General features: G+C 43.1%; 1 protein-coding gene across 1 annotated transcript in view; it reads left to right on the top strand.

The window, feature by feature from the left end:
• The window catches only part of LOC117498323 (kelch-like protein 29), a 205,540-nt gene that overhangs the window by 166,855 nt on the left and 21,909 nt on the right, over positions 1–16,776 (top strand). The window contains 2 exon segments of the mRNA XM_034150343.1: positions 648–830; positions 3,034–3,214. Coding sequence (XP_034006234.1) covers positions 648–830; positions 3,034–3,214 — 364 coding nt within the window.

The raw sequence follows: 16,776 nt of genomic DNA, 5'->3' as shown, positions 1-16,776 counted from the left end.
GATTCCCACCTATTGATTTTTAGCGTTTCTTTCCGGCCCCGCTCAAACACAGTGTTTGTTTCTCTGTGAGTGTGTGGACAAGTGAATGTGTAAGTTGGTATTTGTGTCATGTGTATAAAGAGAGAATAAGATAGCTGGGTGGGAACCGTACCTATGGCAGCCCCATCAGTCTCAGTAATTGAGTTATACTTTCCTATTTAACTCAGTGGTTTCCTGTGAGAAAGCGGGAACTTTTCTATTTTGCATTGAGTTTATATTTCCCCACTGATTATTGACTCTGGGACAGCCAAGGCGTGCTGAATTCAAAACAGCAGACTTATAATGAAGGCTGGTTGCGTTTGTATGTGTTTATGTACTATCAAGGTTCCATGAAAAGTTGATTTTAAGTGGTGCCATTGCTCCTGTATATATTTAAAAAGAAATCACCTCACCTTGAAAGCAATATCTATGAAATACTTAAAGGTCAGGCAACATGCCACGGAACATTTTTCCTGTTAGTTACAGCAGCACAGGGGCGTCTGAAAGAGGCTTTGATTCAATCTTGGCTCTTTTTCAAGCTTCCCTGATGGCTGGCTTTCACCCATCTCTTTCCTTCTTTTGTCCACCCCAATCATCCTGTTCTTCCATCCTGTTCCTTTGTCCTGTAGGTGTAGCGGAGGTGATAGTTCTGGTGGGGGGGCGTCAGGCGATCGGGATGAACCAGCGCTCCCTGACAGCAGTCACCTGTTTTAACCCCCAGAGCAGTAAGTGGTACCCACTGGCCAGCCTGCCCTTCTACGACCGCGAGTTCTTCAGTGTCATCTCGGCAGGAGACAACATCTACCTGTCAGGTGAGTCTTATCGCCCACTCCTGCAGCACAATTGTAGCTTTCTAGTTGCAGTCATTTAGTGCCCAGAGTAGGAGGACAGTAGAAACCTCAGTGCAGCAAGGAAATGTTACACCCCCATGCAGAAACTTTTCCGACTCAACTTGGAAGTAAAAAAAACATACTATTGTTCATCATGAAATACCTGCAAAACTAATGAACATCAGCCTTAACTGTAAAATGTACTTGTTAATTAACAAATGTAGCATTGGTGGATGTAATCATGCTAATATTGGAACCTTTGCTAAACATTAACATGTTAACGTTGTCATTGTGAGCATGATAACATGATATTGTGATGGTAAAACTCTGCAATTTTGCTCAACAAGGGTGATATTTCATACCTTTGAGCTGCAATCATGAAACACCCAATCACTTTTTGGTAGGAGGGCTTAAGCTCCGCCTTTATTTATAAACCTTCAACATAGAGGCTTCATAGTCCATACCGAGACAACAAACTTTATTGCTCCTTTCAACCTTGACAAAGGAAAAGCAAACACTATCCGCTTTTCCGTTCTTACCTTTCACAATAAAAGCCCTAGACCTATAATATTTTGCGGGCACGTATACCACACATTCGGTTTTTTAGAGGTGAGAGGTGATGAATAGAAATTCCCTCATATTTATAGGTCAATAATTGAAATAAAAAGTACAGGTAAAAATACGTGGTTTGAGAATTAAAAAAAAAACAATCCATGGAATTCCTGATGTGTGGCCTCTTTTGATTTGAAGTTCCTTTCATAATACCAAATCTTGACCAAGGTCTCCACTCTTTGATTCCACAACTCTAAGTGAGGACATTTTCACTTTGTTACAGATATATTTCAACAAAGTGAGGCTACCTAAGCCATTGCCAACTTTTTGTGACCTTCTGTGAAACATTTTAAGAGTTTTAAAAGGGTGGCTGCCCTCAACACTTTCTCATATGTTGCTTTGAAAACTTAGTTCTATCAAACACTGCTGACAACTGTGATGTCTTTATTTTCAGAAAATCATTTTTTTAAGTATCTGCTATTAACCTGCTATGGAGCATTTCTTTGAACTTGACATTTTTCTCTGTGTGGCTCTACAGCGGTTCAATATTCTGCAGTTTTGTTTCATAGTGGCACACTGTGCACTCAGTGACTCCCTCTATGAGGCACCTTTAAGTTGTTTCTCCAGAGGTAGACTGAATTTCTTCCTCCACGGTCCATTTGTGCAAAAATCCTGCACGGTACTCAGACCTTGACATTGCACCGTGAAAATGTTGCAGGATTTGTCCTGCGTTTACCTTTCCTCTCCCCCTTTTCATATAAATGTAAATTTGTGTTTGGGCATTGGAACAGGTATGCATGTGTCCGCTGGGAGTCAAGACAGCCAGTGGGGAAATCAGAGTACTTCTAGCTAGCCAATCAACAGGCTCCGGTCTGTAACCTTCCTCACTCTCTGAGCGGGGTCACTGAGTCACAGCTAGTGTTACATGTCAGACTACACAGCTAACAGGGCTGCTTCGAAGAGAGCTGAAACAAGTACAGTCTTAATGGTTGGCTGGTCCACTAGTCAACACAGCGGCATACAACTTCCGGTCAGTTGGCCAAGTGGGTCACTCGGTCTTTAAAATCTTTAAAAAACAAACAATATAGGTGTTATGATTTCAATATATAACCTTGTTCAACCTTATACAAGGAGCTACAGGAAATAATTATGCGAAGTAAAAAGTCATAGTATGATGATTTTAAAGTCAATAATTTACTTTCACACGTCTTACTGTGTGAAAGTTGCTTGGATAGACAGGCTTCTTCTATGGGCTTTGTGCATTTCTTTATGGATTGAGCGTTTTGATAGTATTTATAATATAGTACCCAGGCCTAATTTATGATCAATTAAACAAAAAGGAAATCTCACACACAAGTTCCTTTTACACTCTATGGATAAGCTTTCAATATCACTTCTTTTCAAACATCAAACAAGGAAATAAATATCCGCCTGTCTTTTGTTTATATAAATCTTTAACTCACCCAGTCCTTGTTAATGAAGCAGCACACAATGTGAATCATCTGTGGCTGTTTTTCTCTACTCCAAACCCAGGTTAAGTAAACTCAAATTGCTCAAAAGGTTCTTGGTTCCTAGGGAAAATATAATCACCCTCCACACCCACTTGAATAACTGTTCTCCTACATGTTTTCAGGGGGCACAGAGTCTGGTGTGATGGTGGCTGATGTGTGGTGCTACATGTCACTGCTGGACAACTGGAACCTGGTGTCCCGGATGACTGTGCCCCGCTGCAGACACAACAGCCTGGTGTACGACGGCAAGCTCTACACCATCGGAGGGCTGGGCGTCTCTGGTAACCTGGACCACGTGGAGAGGTAAGCTTCACGCAAAATCAACAGCAGTCAATCTCCAAACAGCAGACACCTGCACAGTCCCATACACCTGTGAATGATTCTGCAAGCGTAGGTGGATGCTGAGCAATCCAGTTGGAGCAAACAAATATTCACGCTGCACAGCGAAACGTGGCAGATGGTGTGGCATGCAGCAGTGCGGTGCAGCATATTGCAAAAGTGGTTGGACAGGTTTTTCTGTGAGAGCAAAAGGTGCAGAGGAACGAATCTGAGCCGGAGCAATTTAAATGGTCACAGCTGCGTGTGTTGTTACGGAGCGACCGAGCCCGTCTTACTATCGTTAGAGTGGCGCATCAGGGAGAGGATTCGCTTTTTGAGAGTTGAGTGGTGTACTGTGTCTGATTCCATCCACTTCAGCATCATCACATCACTTCAACTGAAGGTCGTCAACTGTGGCCCATTCAGCTTGGGTTTTTCTTCTTATTTCTCTCCTGTATTTGTATAAAGTCTTCAACATTAAATCCGACATAGAGAAGTCTTCTTGCAGTGTATTGGATTTCTGGAAGCACAGAACATGAATACATATTGTGTAGATTCAATCATTTGATTCACATCGTCTGAGTTTTGTAACATTTCTCAATTTTTCTTACTCTCCTGTAACCTGGGCTGAGGAGTGGGTTTCAGCAGAGGGAGGGGGCTACCTCCCCTGCACGGCAGAGCGAGATTAACCAAAGCAATCAAAAGAACATTACTGAGTATATTAGAGCAGGCCGCTGCCGCTCATTACCTAGCGTCTCAATTGATCTCCAAAGCTGTTCGCAATGCACAACAGTACTCCAAATGAAACAGCCTAATTTGATATTTCCCCGTAATGCTGCCATACAGTGTCGTTATGACAGGGGGTAGATGGAATATTTGCCCCGTAATGGAAAAGCATTTGATTCCTCTGTCTCTGAGCTGCTTAATTTGAGAGCAACCACTGCATCTAGGGCATTTGCAGCTCCGAAGAAATCAGCGCTTCACCCCATGATGCGTTTGTATGTGTTTCGCCGTCTTTGCCCTTGTGTGCTTTTTGAGCAATCACAAAGCTTCTCCGAGGCCCTTAGCAACTGGACTCAATTATCAGCGTGGTAAAACTTTAACCTACTTTGCCTCCCTCCAAGAACTGCCAGAGGCCTCCTCTGCTTGGTATTACTGCCCCAGTGCTGCACTCTCGAAGGTTGTGCCGGCTTGGGAGAAATAAAGCATTCTCCGAACAAAATAGTTGAACTCTTAATGGTGAGGAGGAGAATGCATGGTGCTGTGTCTGAAGCAAAAACATCTATAACAAGAGGTCGAGGTCGTATTCAAAAGCCTTATGTAAAAGCTAACAGGTCTCTCAACTTGTTTGGGGAAATTTGTCAGGTCAGTCAACGGGCCTGTTTCTAAGCAACCAAGGCTTTTATTTTGTCTTTTTCAGAAAGCACTATGTTGAGCGAAAGTCAAAATGTAGTTAAATGGTCTAAAGACTCTCTTTCTTGGACAGAAGCTACAATTTGTGCTTTCAGAGAGGGTGAAGATATATGGGAATATTTTCACGGGTGTTCCTGCTGATGTGCTATATTAAATTGCCAGTTTTGTGTACATTTTCTTTTAGGATAGTGATAGCAAATGCATTATTCATTGGTTCAGATTTCCATTTAAAATGTGGTGTCCGTATTTTGATTGGTCTACCTTTTTATTTTGAAAAAAAAGACCTGCTGTAAATGCCTCTACCATCGACTTTGATGTTGATGAATTGTAGAATAATCATCTGGTAAATGCTGGCAGTGTGGGCTGCATGCACCCTGATGGAGACCAGAATATCAAACTACATTCAATGTGGAGAGGGGCGACAGCTGTGAGACGGGAGAAAAAAGTAGATTACGTTTTTGGTTTACCATATAGTGTTTTGGCATAGGTGCAAGACAGAAACAGGACCAATACATATTGTAATATCTATAGATATATGCAACTAAATAAATGTAAATGAATGTTATGACAAACTCTCCCACTTGTATTTGAAGGTCCCATGTCATGGCCATTTCTACTGATCATAATTCCATTGTTGAGGTCTACTAGAATAGATTTACATTGTTCAATGTTCCAAAATGACATTGGTTTCTCATACAGCATCTCTGTATAGTATGTGTATTCACTCTCTGTCCTAAACGGCTTGTTGGAGCTCCTGCCCCCCCCCTCCCTATGAGCCCACTGTGCTCTGATTGGTCAGCTCGCCCACTCTGTTCTGATGAGTCCACCACCGTTACAGCGGAACATCAGTGATTATGTGTTACAATGGCGTTAGCAACCAGGAAATGACACCAGCAATGACAAACAGATGAGAATGCTGCGTGGGGTCTGGGTGCCGTGTTGACGGGACGTTGCGGGGCTCGCTGCTGTGAGGAGGGGACAGTGTGAGCCGGCTTACTGGTGTCGTTTCCTGGTTGCTGCGTGGGGTCTGCGAGACAGCGCGAATCTAAGCCTGAACTCAGCATGAGCACACTCACACACACACACACTCACAGGCACAGCCGAAACTTCCATTTGGCTTGCATATGTAAACAGAGCTTTGTAGAAATGAGGCATAATGGTTGCGTCCTGCAGATTTAACCTGTTTTGTTTCTGCAATATTATTTTCAAAATACTTCACCCCAAAGTTGAGGATGGGAGGAGGAAATTACCCCAACACTGGTAATGTTACATTTTAAATGAGACATGTTCTGACATGTGCTTTAAGGCAACTATGACGTTAAGATATCATTCTGTTATGCCCTTAGAGAGAAGAAGTACTTTGTTGTTTGTTGAGTTTGTGAAGCAAGACTAATGTGGTCTGTTATGCATAATTTACAATGAAAGTTTTGGAGAGAACTTACTGCCCTGAACATAAGTTGTCAACTTCAAAACATTTCTGGGAATCACAGTATTAATTAGTAGTGAATGACAACGTGGCCTTTTCTACAAGCATAAATACCCATGCTGAAGCAGTACTGCACATTTACACCTTTGGGTAGAAAAACGATCTCTAATAAGAGATGCAAATGCTGTTTAACAATCCCACATCACTTTGCGATGCAGGTGTTATTTCTCTCTGTAGGAAGGTAAACAGTGATAAAAGGAGGTGACAACAATGACAGAGCTCGACGGTTCTTGAGTATCCAGGGATTTTCTATTGAAACTGATGGACGGAGCATTTAATAATAAACTATTCCCAGATTCAATATTTAAACAATGTGAAGGAGATGGCATGCAGGCATGATTTGCCACTGAATATGCATGATTGTGTTGCAGAGGTAGAGCGAGCTATTTCAATGCTTTAGGAGGATTTGTGACATTAACAACAGGCAGCTGGTCTGTCAAACCAACTCAAAGGAAAGGGGCTGTGAATCACACAATCGCAACGTCTTGGGGAAGAGCTTGACAGATTAACAACAGCAGTTTATTCTATAAAACTCATAAACGGTTCATTTAATTCCTCAACTAAATTTCTTAGTAACAAGATGGCACAAAAGCATGATTATTTGTGTTATAATTAAACCCAGCTTGAGAACTATTACATTGTAAAAACAGTCAAGCTGATGAATTATGTAACCTTTTTTCTTTTCTTCTTATACATAAACAGCAATGTGTCTGAATAAAGGCTTATTGTATAACCTTGGCATTGCTCTCACTCCCACGCAGGAGGGACTCAAGTTTGCTTCTGCATACATTGAAAGCAGCTTTTCGACCTTAAATTATCATATTTGAACTGAAAAACATAATAAAAGGTTCTATATGAATCACTACATAAATCTCTAAGCTGAACAGGAAACACTTGAGGAGCATCACTTCCAGGCCATTTCTGAAGGCATTTGTTCATATCTGCTTTGATAAATGAGACTCATTAAGTGCTGAGCCTTTATTTTGTAGCTAACCACCAGATTTGGCAGGTGTGTCTCTTCTGTGAGACTCAGTTGGCTCTAATGCCACTCTGTAATGTTGGGCCAAAACTGGAAAAGATAGTAGAGACTCCGGCAGGGAGGCTGCCAGTCAACAGCAGGACTAAACCCTGTCCGCTGCAGATAAGGGAAGTAGCTACTCAAGGCTTTTTTGGTCGCCTCTGCTCAAGGAGGAAAAACTGTACAGGTCTGAAGTGCAGTTGTGAAATAGAGAGCTAATAACATTCAGAAATCATTAGTCAGTGTATGTGAATGGCTGCCTTGTTTGATATGCAGATGGCTGGTGGGGATTGCATCTGAAGGCTGGGGAATGGCATGAAAACGGTGCGACAGCCAGACTTGATTTGCTCCGCTCATAGAGTGATTGATGCGGAGATTGTTTACACACGCAGCCAATCTTTCTCAGCGTGTGTGCATCTGCATTTCTGTGCGCACATGTTTGTTCCCGTTCTCATTGTTCCTTAAGTATATGTACATATATACGGCAATCTGTGTACACACTTGTGTTTATTTGTCTGTCCATCTGTGTCCGACTGCATGTATGGCTCTGAGCTCTGGCTCTCAGCACCCTGACTCCTCATTTGCAGTCCTTCCTGCCTCCCTCGCTCCCCATCTCTCCATCCATCTCACTAAGGGTTTCACGCTCCTAACCGTGAAATTCACCCACATTCACAATTATGTCTTCAATCAGAGCCATCTCAAAGCTAAGGATGCAGTCTTTCTTTGGGAACGGCAGGAGGTCCAAATCAACACTCAAAAGACCGCGCAGGCTTATTCCTGTCCCTGCTCTCTACCCTAATCACTGACAGATTTTTAGGGATGGGAGCAGTCGAGTTCGGAAGGCTTTCAACTTGCAATCAGGTACCATGGGCCCGCATGCTCCTCAGCATGTTGATCCTTTGGCAAACCAATATGATTGCAGAAATTGAATAATTCATGGGTGTCTAATGATGTGTCAATCACAGATGGTTTTGTTTTATTTATTGCACGCCATGCACAGGTTTGTGCGTCCTCCCATCTCTATTGCAAGTTAATATTGCATGAAGACTGTTAGCAACATGACACTGAGTAGAGCAACTAGCTTTTCTCATCAGGGATGGTGTGCTGTTTTCTAACAAGTCTGGAGGAGAGGAGAGCAATTTGCAAAGAGCATGTTTGCTCTTTTTTTTACATCTTCATACTCAAATGACCCTTTTTGAATGGCAGTACATGAATATGTGCCCTGGAAATCTGTGGTTCTTTATTGTACATGCTGTTTTTCCGGTTAATTTAATGGCACATTGGTTGTTGTTGTTGTTGTTGTTGAATAAGCGTCCCTGCTCTGGCCCTGTCCCTGATTGCCAAATGTATTTGCCATCCCCCTGAAGGTTGTTGAGCTCCACTCTAGCGTGTAGCCTTGCTCTGACTCAACCAATGCCTTCATTCTACTCTGGACCCATCTCTCCTCCATGTATTTATTGTGTTAAACGTTTTCTTTGTGCAACGTAAACTTCTCGACCAGCTTCTTTTTTCTTTCTGTTTCATAAACCTTGGCATTGTCTGACACAAGAGGCACATCATAAAGCCTTGAAGACCTTGCAGAGAAATGCATTAAATGGCTCCCGGGAGGTTTCATGAACCCAACCATGACCAAGAACATACAGCGAGATGGAGTTTCCAGCGGGAGGCTTCATCACGCCTCGCGCTGCACACAGCTGAAGTCCTCTGTGGGCGGCTCGGTGAACTGACAAGTCCTTAAGTACTTGATGTCCGCGGGCGGTGTGCAAGATGGGTTGCCAGTCACCCAGAGAAAGGTCCCCTTCTGTGGGGCGCCAGGGGTGGGAGAGACCCCGCGTTGTCCTCATAGAAAGAAGAGGCTGCATCTGCTCTTTGAGTTGTGGCGTGGCAGGGGTTTGCCTCCTGGCTGCCTGTATGAGCGCTCTAACGGGGATCCACTCTTTTGTCTGCAGGCAAAAAGGAGCTGTCAGGCAGCCAGAAAGAGACCAAGGTGGGTCCGGTGCATTCAGACTCACACATAGTGCCCTCCACCAGAACTGCATGTATACTGGCAGCTTTTATCCATGCTACACACAGACACTTGGAGATGGAGGTACTTTGCCCATTTCAGCTCCCTGCCCAACAGCACTCTCTTTTGGAGACAGAGGGAAAATAATCAGCAGGGCGATGATGCTAATAATAACGGAGCGCCCCGCCGCTCTGCGGCCCCAGGTGGTCGGGGCCGTGCAGCGAAGAAGTTAAGAAAGAGGGAGGGCAAGAGAAAAGTAGCGAGCCAAGAAGAGTTTTGCAGCGCAAATCGGGCAGGAGAAGATGAGAGGAGAGGCCCCGGTGGGCCTGTGAGCTCCGCACAATCAGTCACACTGGAACCAATGGGCTCACTCTTCTCCCCTGAAGCCTCGCTACACCAATAATGAAGTGATGCGCTGTTGTGCATGTCTTTAATATGTCTACGGGTGTTTTTCACTGTTTAGATCTTCTCCCATACTACGTCAGACAGTGCCTAGGGCTCCTTGTGGTTGGAGAGGGGTGGTGGTGGTGGTGAATGTGGGGTTTGGGGGGCTGCGTGGCCGGCCCTAGTACCCTTGCAGTATGGCACTGTAGTCGGGGACAACGGGCTCCCAGAGCCCCCCTGCCGAGGCGGTTCCCCCCTGCAGAGCTAATCCCCTGCTCCTCAGGATTAACCAACTTCACAGCGCTGGCCCCTACTGCGCTGTCAAGGCACCGGCTCACCCTACAACCTTACCCCCTCCACCACCCTCCCCCTCACGCACTCGCATACACCCTCATTACCCCTCCATGGTACCCCTCTCCCCACTGAAACGCCAGTGTGTATTTCCTCTCCTCTCGTCTCCGTCTCTCTCCTTTCCTCTGCATGTTATAATTATCCAGATTGCTTTACATCAAAGCAAACCGTTTTCTAAACCATGCTGCTTTAAGCTGCTGGGTTTGAAACATTCTTAATATATATTTACTACATGGCATCCATTGGATTCCTCCCATTCCACCACAACATCAAACTATGTTAGCAAACTCTCAATTTGTTCAATTTTAAGTAACACTTATGAGGTAAATAATCACATGACATTAACCACTTTATTAGCACTAAGGCTAATTAATAAAGTGTAATTTGTCAAGTACTATGATATAAAATTATATTTGAGTCAAACTCCTGAAATCTGAGGATGACCTACCTGCAGACAAATTGAAAGGAAACATAATTGGTAGCTGCTGCCTTAAATATAACCCTGCAACAAAACAATTCAGATTTGACATTTGCTATGAAAAAAAAGTGTTTTGATTCTCAGTGATCCATTAACGAGCCAATCTTTAAGTGGTCAGCAAAAACGATGAAAGAAACTACCGTGCTCCACCTGAGTGCTTTCTGTACTCTACCTGTTCACATCTGAGTTTTTAACTTACATTTAAACGGTTAAAAGAAATAGCTACCAAACAAGCCTGTGTGAATGTGTCCTTTAATGTGGGTACACTGACAAAACGTGTGTGTATCACGCTGTATGTGTAAGCACAGCCATTTCCCAGCTGCATGGAGGTACTGTGTGATTTTGAGGCTCCAGGGCTGAGAGAGAGTGGGCCCAAATCAGGCAGATCATCACGTCTATTTCACATTTCTCTCTCTCTCTCTGTGCCATTTCGCCTCCCTCTATCCTCCCCCCGGTTTCCTCTTTTAACCACAATCTCCCACCTTTGTTCCACTGCTCCCTCCATCTCTTTACAGTGCCGATTACGTGGGCAGGAGATGATGGGTGTATTTGGGGCCTTCGAGGCCGTTGATGTCCAATACGTCTGACATGCTCTAGCAAAGACATTGTCTGCTCTTCCTCGTCTCCTAATGGGCGCTGAGCAATGGGAGACATGGAGGTAGATGATGCAGAGAGTTATAGAGAAACATTGGAGAGCCGCGGCAGGTGTGCCCAAGGATGGTATTATGGGAAAGGTAGAGAGAGGCTGCAGCTAATGATAAGTAGGAGCTGTGTGTGCTATCCCCTCCGTGATAAACGACGGGCTGGCACTTTGGACAATTTCCAGCCTTTACCAACAGGCAAGTCATTTTTCTCTCGCCTTCTTTCGGTGCTTATTTCTACCCTCTTACTCTCTAGTTCACATCCCTCTGTGTGAAAACCACACACACAAAAAGTTCTATTCTCTCTCACATCAGGCTGCCACCTAGTCCCCCGGTCGTTCACGCCATCAGTCAGGTTGCAGCAGTGTGTTGCTGGCTAATTATCAGTGGTTAGGGTGTGACAGATGCTGCCGAGATGGTTGGCAGTCAGTCCGCCTTCCCCCCCCCCCAGGAGGAAGCAACAACTGACCTTTAGAAAGCAAAGCCCTGGCAAACCATCGCAATATCCAGACACCGCACCCAGGGAGGGATCGACACTGGAGGTGGAAGGGTTAGTTGTGTGTGTGTGTGTGTGTGTGTGTGTGTGTGTGTGTGTGTGTGTGTGTGTGTGTGTGTGTGTGTGTGTGTGTGTGTGTGTGTGTGTGTGTGTGTGTGTGTGTGTGTGTGTGTGTGTGTGTGGTGTGTGTGTGTGTGTGTGTGTGTGTGTGTGTGTGTGTGTGTGTGTGTGTGTGTGTGTGTGTGTGTGTGTGTGTGTGTGTGTGTGTGTGTGTGTGTGTGTGTGTGTGTGTGTTGTGTGTGTGTGTGTGTGTGTGTGTGTGTGTGTGTGTGTGTGTGTGTGAACTTTTGTCTTGTGTGTGTAGCAGTAAGCATTTTCATTTATGGCAAAATTGGAATCCTTTATTAATGGGCCCTATTCAGGGGAGCCAATGAGAACCCCTCTTGCTGAAGACCCTCTTTTCTTAACTCGTTTTTTTATTGATGAAAATGCTCTTAGTTTTCTCTTTTTTAAATCCATTGAATGCTTATTTATTAATAACCCTCTCCAGAGGAGGTTATATTCTCAGTTTGGGTTGTAAGTGTGTTTCTCTTGGAAACATTACTGGCCTACTTTTCATAAACATGTGTGGAAGCGTGTAGCATTGGCCATTGTTGGACCCATTTCATACAGTTGTGAATTTTCTTTATTGGAACAACTTTGGCAACGGTCAGAGCTCTTATTGTTTCCTTCTAGTTGAACAAGATTACATGCAAACAGTACAAACATACACCTCTTTGTATGCAGATGACTTAATAAACAACACTGTCACCATACATGCTCGCCAGTAGTGACCATTTTTACAACAAAAAAAACAGTGATTTTCTAAAGACACAGCTTATCTATCAGACAGGCTGTTGCTACAGCCACAATCTCCCCTGCAATTTGAGCATCATTTTTTGTTTTAACCCCCCTTTCCAACCGCCTCTACACACCCCACAGTGCCACAGTGCTGCCATACATGGCTGCTATCAACACAGGGGCTTACTCTGTTAATGAAGTGAGGTCTCAGTCTTCCATCTCCTGTCTAGTTTTGAAGAGAGCTGAGCAGTAATTGGTGTATGACCTACACCACCGACAGCACTCTTGTCCCCTGTCCTACGTGACATTCCCATCCAATTAAATCTACACACATACACACACATTCACACTCAGAGACAGTAAAAGAGAGCACACTGACTATTATCATAGCTCCCTAAATTCCCTTGCAGATAGTCTTTCAAGGTGCCTTTTTAAGTTTTCATAAGGGTTGCGCTGCACTTTCATACAGAATATGTGTGTGGGTATAAACACAGATTGTGTTCTCACACTTTGAGGAAGCACAACATCGGCTCTGAATGAGTTCATTCGCAGGGATTATGGGTAAATCTGTGTGGCCAGCGGATGGATAGCTCTCTGTCTCGCATGGATTAACTGAAGGTTACAATAAGGTGACGGGTCCGCATCCATCTGTTGTATGTGTGTCTGCTACAGTCCACTATTTGTGTGTGTGTGTGGCAGTGGGCATTTGTGCTTGGTGTGTACACGTATGTCTGTTATTAACCTGAAATGGGCTGCAATCCATCAGAGTTAATGAGTTGTGTATGTGTGTGTTCTCTAACAGCGATGGCAGTGGAGTGTGTTTTGTGTGTGTGTCTTTTGGCTGACCTTGACTTCAGTCTGTCAGAGGAACACACTCTTACGCCTTCCATACGGAGAGTGAGACTCCATCAGATCTCCAGATGTCATCAAACACAATCTGTCAGGTGTGTGTATGAGCAAATAATAAGCAAAACACCTGTGCCCTTCAATGAGTGGGATTTGGGAGTTCATGAATGAGGAAGTGTGTCTTAGGTGAAATCAGTAGTCATAAATGCCAAGAGAGCAGGTCTTTGAAAGTTAAAATCTAGGCTAATCATAATCACGTTTTGGAAATTAACATTGTTGTCAACCTGCTACTGTTGCTGGTCTACCATCTACTCGTTCCCAAGTCTACCATCCACTCGGTTTAACTGGTAGAGATAAATGTGTGAGAAAGAATAGAGAATATATTCAAGCAACAATTTCATAATTTGCAAAGTAACCTGATCTCCACCTGCAAGAGCTTAGTGAACATATACAAAATTAGCAGCCACTCAGTAGATTACCATTTTTTTTGGGAGTAAAATAAATCTAGCAACTAGTTGCATCTTTTACCAGTAATTGGAAAGGGGCTGCTGCTAATTGTCCTACCACACATTGGACAACATGTATATTGTACATGCAAACTACCAACTCTGAAACATAATACAAGAGAGAGTACAGCACTAGTAAGTCATGCCATGCGGTAAAAAAAGAACAACTGCTGTTTTGTCTTCTCTACAATCCCCAAGATGAAGCCACAATCATGTCAGCAGAATTATGTGATTACAATAGCATGCAAATACCCAAACATTTACATTTTCGAGCATCTCCGAGCCCCTCCTAAGTAAGGAAGGACTCTGTAGATTTCACCGTCAGACATTGATTAGCAACCCGGGGAGAGAGAACACAGGTACAAACAGCTGTCACATGCCGAGAAAATCAACACGGGGAACAGAGGTGCATACAAACAAGTTCAAATTAGTTGTCACAAAGCTGCTGTTTTTGTTTTCATCTCTGACAATTTGCGCACTGCTGTCTTTTGTGAAATAGAGCGTGGTAAAAGGTGAGTTTGTGAGTGTGTTACTCCTGCCACATTTGACCAGAAAAAAACATCTAGTACATACAGTCAAATTGCATGTTAGATTCCACACTGAGATCATAAGGAATCTCCAGCACTTTTCCATTATCACTATTAACCTAAAATACACACACGATTATAACCAAGTAATGTTTTACAAATTATTACAACTTTAACATATGTTTTTGATACCAAGATTATTTAATAAGCAGTCATTCAATAAGTGACTTATAACATAATGAGGAAAAAAAAGGCATCCGTGTTTTTGGTTCAGAAATGAGCAGAGAAGGTTACTGTACATACCCGCCTTTTATTAAAGTAAGAATCAAGCAATTATTAGCCTACTTTATTGGCAATTGATGCTTTGTTTGGTAGTTGTTACAGTATTTCTCCTACAAGACCAAACACAGATGGCTTCAGACTCTGAGAGGTGCAGTAGTTCCAGTGCAGCTATCATTGTATTTGAGTATAAGACATTAAAAAACGATAACAGTAGCTTTATATTTAGATGAAGACAATAAATCAAAGAAGGACAAATGTGTTATAAAAAATAAAAATGTTACGACCAAAATCCAATTAGTTGTTCGCTACAGATACTCAATGTGTTTGTAACCGATTGTCAAATGTGTGGCAGTCGGAGAAAAACAATGACATTGATGGTTTGTTGACATGTGTTACAACGAGTGGAGGTGCCCAACAGACAGCAGGGGGATAGCAGAGGTGTGGGCAAGCCTCACACTTTCTGTTATGTGCTCTGACACACAGATGGCAGCTGACACAACACAGATAAACTCCGTCCTCTGACACACACACACACTCTCCTCCTCATTCTCTCTCCCATTGGTCTTGATGACTTGATGAACATTTAAATTAACGCAAAAACTATTATCATCCTTTTCTTGGTTTTGCTATTCCTTTAACTTCTTTAGCCCTTTCGGTTCGTCGCCCTCATCTACATAGCATTTTGCTAAGGTGCTAGTAATGCATTTTGGTTGAGATACTATAAATATGCAGAAGGTCTCAGTTGAATGATTTCAAATGAACACCCACAGTCCCTATCAGCAGCCTGCTTTGTCGAAACAGCCCACCTGCACAGTACAACTGCGAAGCTAAATCTACTTTAAAATGAAAGTTCAGCAGACATTTTCAACTGCATTGTTCCTACCAGAACTCTATAGCGTCCTTTTTTTGTCATGGTGGAAGATTTCTTGCCACCTAGCTGCTAATGAATATTCCTGGCAAACGTGAGAAATGTTAATGTAAGCAAATGATATTTGTGTGCAAATAGTTTTGAATGCCCTCCAGGCAGGAGCTGATTCAAACAGAAGCCCTGTTTTCCTCAAGCCAAATCACAAGCCTTCAGTTCATTACTTCTGACAGCAAACAGAGGGCTATGAGGGATTGATGCACTCCCATGTACGTGCTCTCCCTCTCTCTTCTTGTGCCTGTTCCAAGGCAGTATAGAATCCATATCAAACGACTGTCAAAGATGGCAATGCATGCAAAATACATTTGGATAGTAAGTCTCCGGGTCTAATTACACTCGGCACCAGATGGGGAAGCTTGCAAACTTGGGGGCTAACTGTAACATAAAGACAGTCCGTGTCTTTATAGTCCCTGATTGTCTAGTTACCAAACACACAAATCTCTTCGCATTTTCAGTGAGTCAAAGCTCTTCAGAATCAACAGAGGAAAGGTCAATTAAATACATGTAACCCTTTAGCCTGTATAAACACAGCTTTGAGCTTAATGCTAACATGTTCATTCAAATGCTGACGATTAGCAGCCCTAAAAACGAGGTATGGTTGTGGCTGATGGTCATGTCTGTTTTGCCGGTACTTCTAACATTAAAGTAAAGGGATCACAAAACTTATTTTAATGATTCATTTAGAGTGACATGTCATTTTGTCCAACAGTTGTGGATATATTTCAATCGGTAACAAACCACCAGATATTGCCATCCTTGGAGCTACATCACTACAGTAGCATGGGTACAAATACAATCAGTGCCATAAACCTGGGTAAGAACTGTGTAAAGATGTCAACTAGTTTGCTGTAATCAAGACCAAATATGACACTTTGATTTGGTTTTGAACTCAATTGTTTCTTTTGCAATCAAGGCAAATGTACCCAAAAGACTAACAAATCTTTAGCGATACATGTTGCTGCATTCTGACGTTTTGTGTGGGCAGCCAGAGGAGAATACAACAGAGAGGTGTAGTGCCCATGCGAGTCAGATAGATAGCTGTGGTGTAGCAGAGATGAATGCGAATTTCTAACTTGAGGAATGCATTTTTTTTATTCAATCAACTACTATTGCATTCCAGTCCACGCACTACATTTGTAAAGGTTACAATGCGGTTGTTTTGGACCTGAATTAAGGTTTCGTCTTTCCTTTATTCCTCGCTATGAGCTATTTGAATCTCAAGAATGTTAATGTGTGTGATACTGTAGCTACTGTTAAGCAGTAAGAGTCGGCATGGCATTCCACTGTGGTTATAACCGCATGACGCACTCTTCAGCCACTTAATGGATCTTTTTGTCAGCATTGAGGTG

This window comes from Trematomus bernacchii, unplaced genomic scaffold, assembly GCF_902827165.1.
Source record: "Trematomus bernacchii unplaced genomic scaffold, fTreBer1.1, whole genome shotgun sequence".
NCBI lineage: Eukaryota > Metazoa > Chordata > Actinopteri > Perciformes > Nototheniidae > Trematomus > Trematomus bernacchii.
This window is presented reverse-complemented; position numbering and strand designations above follow the sequence as displayed.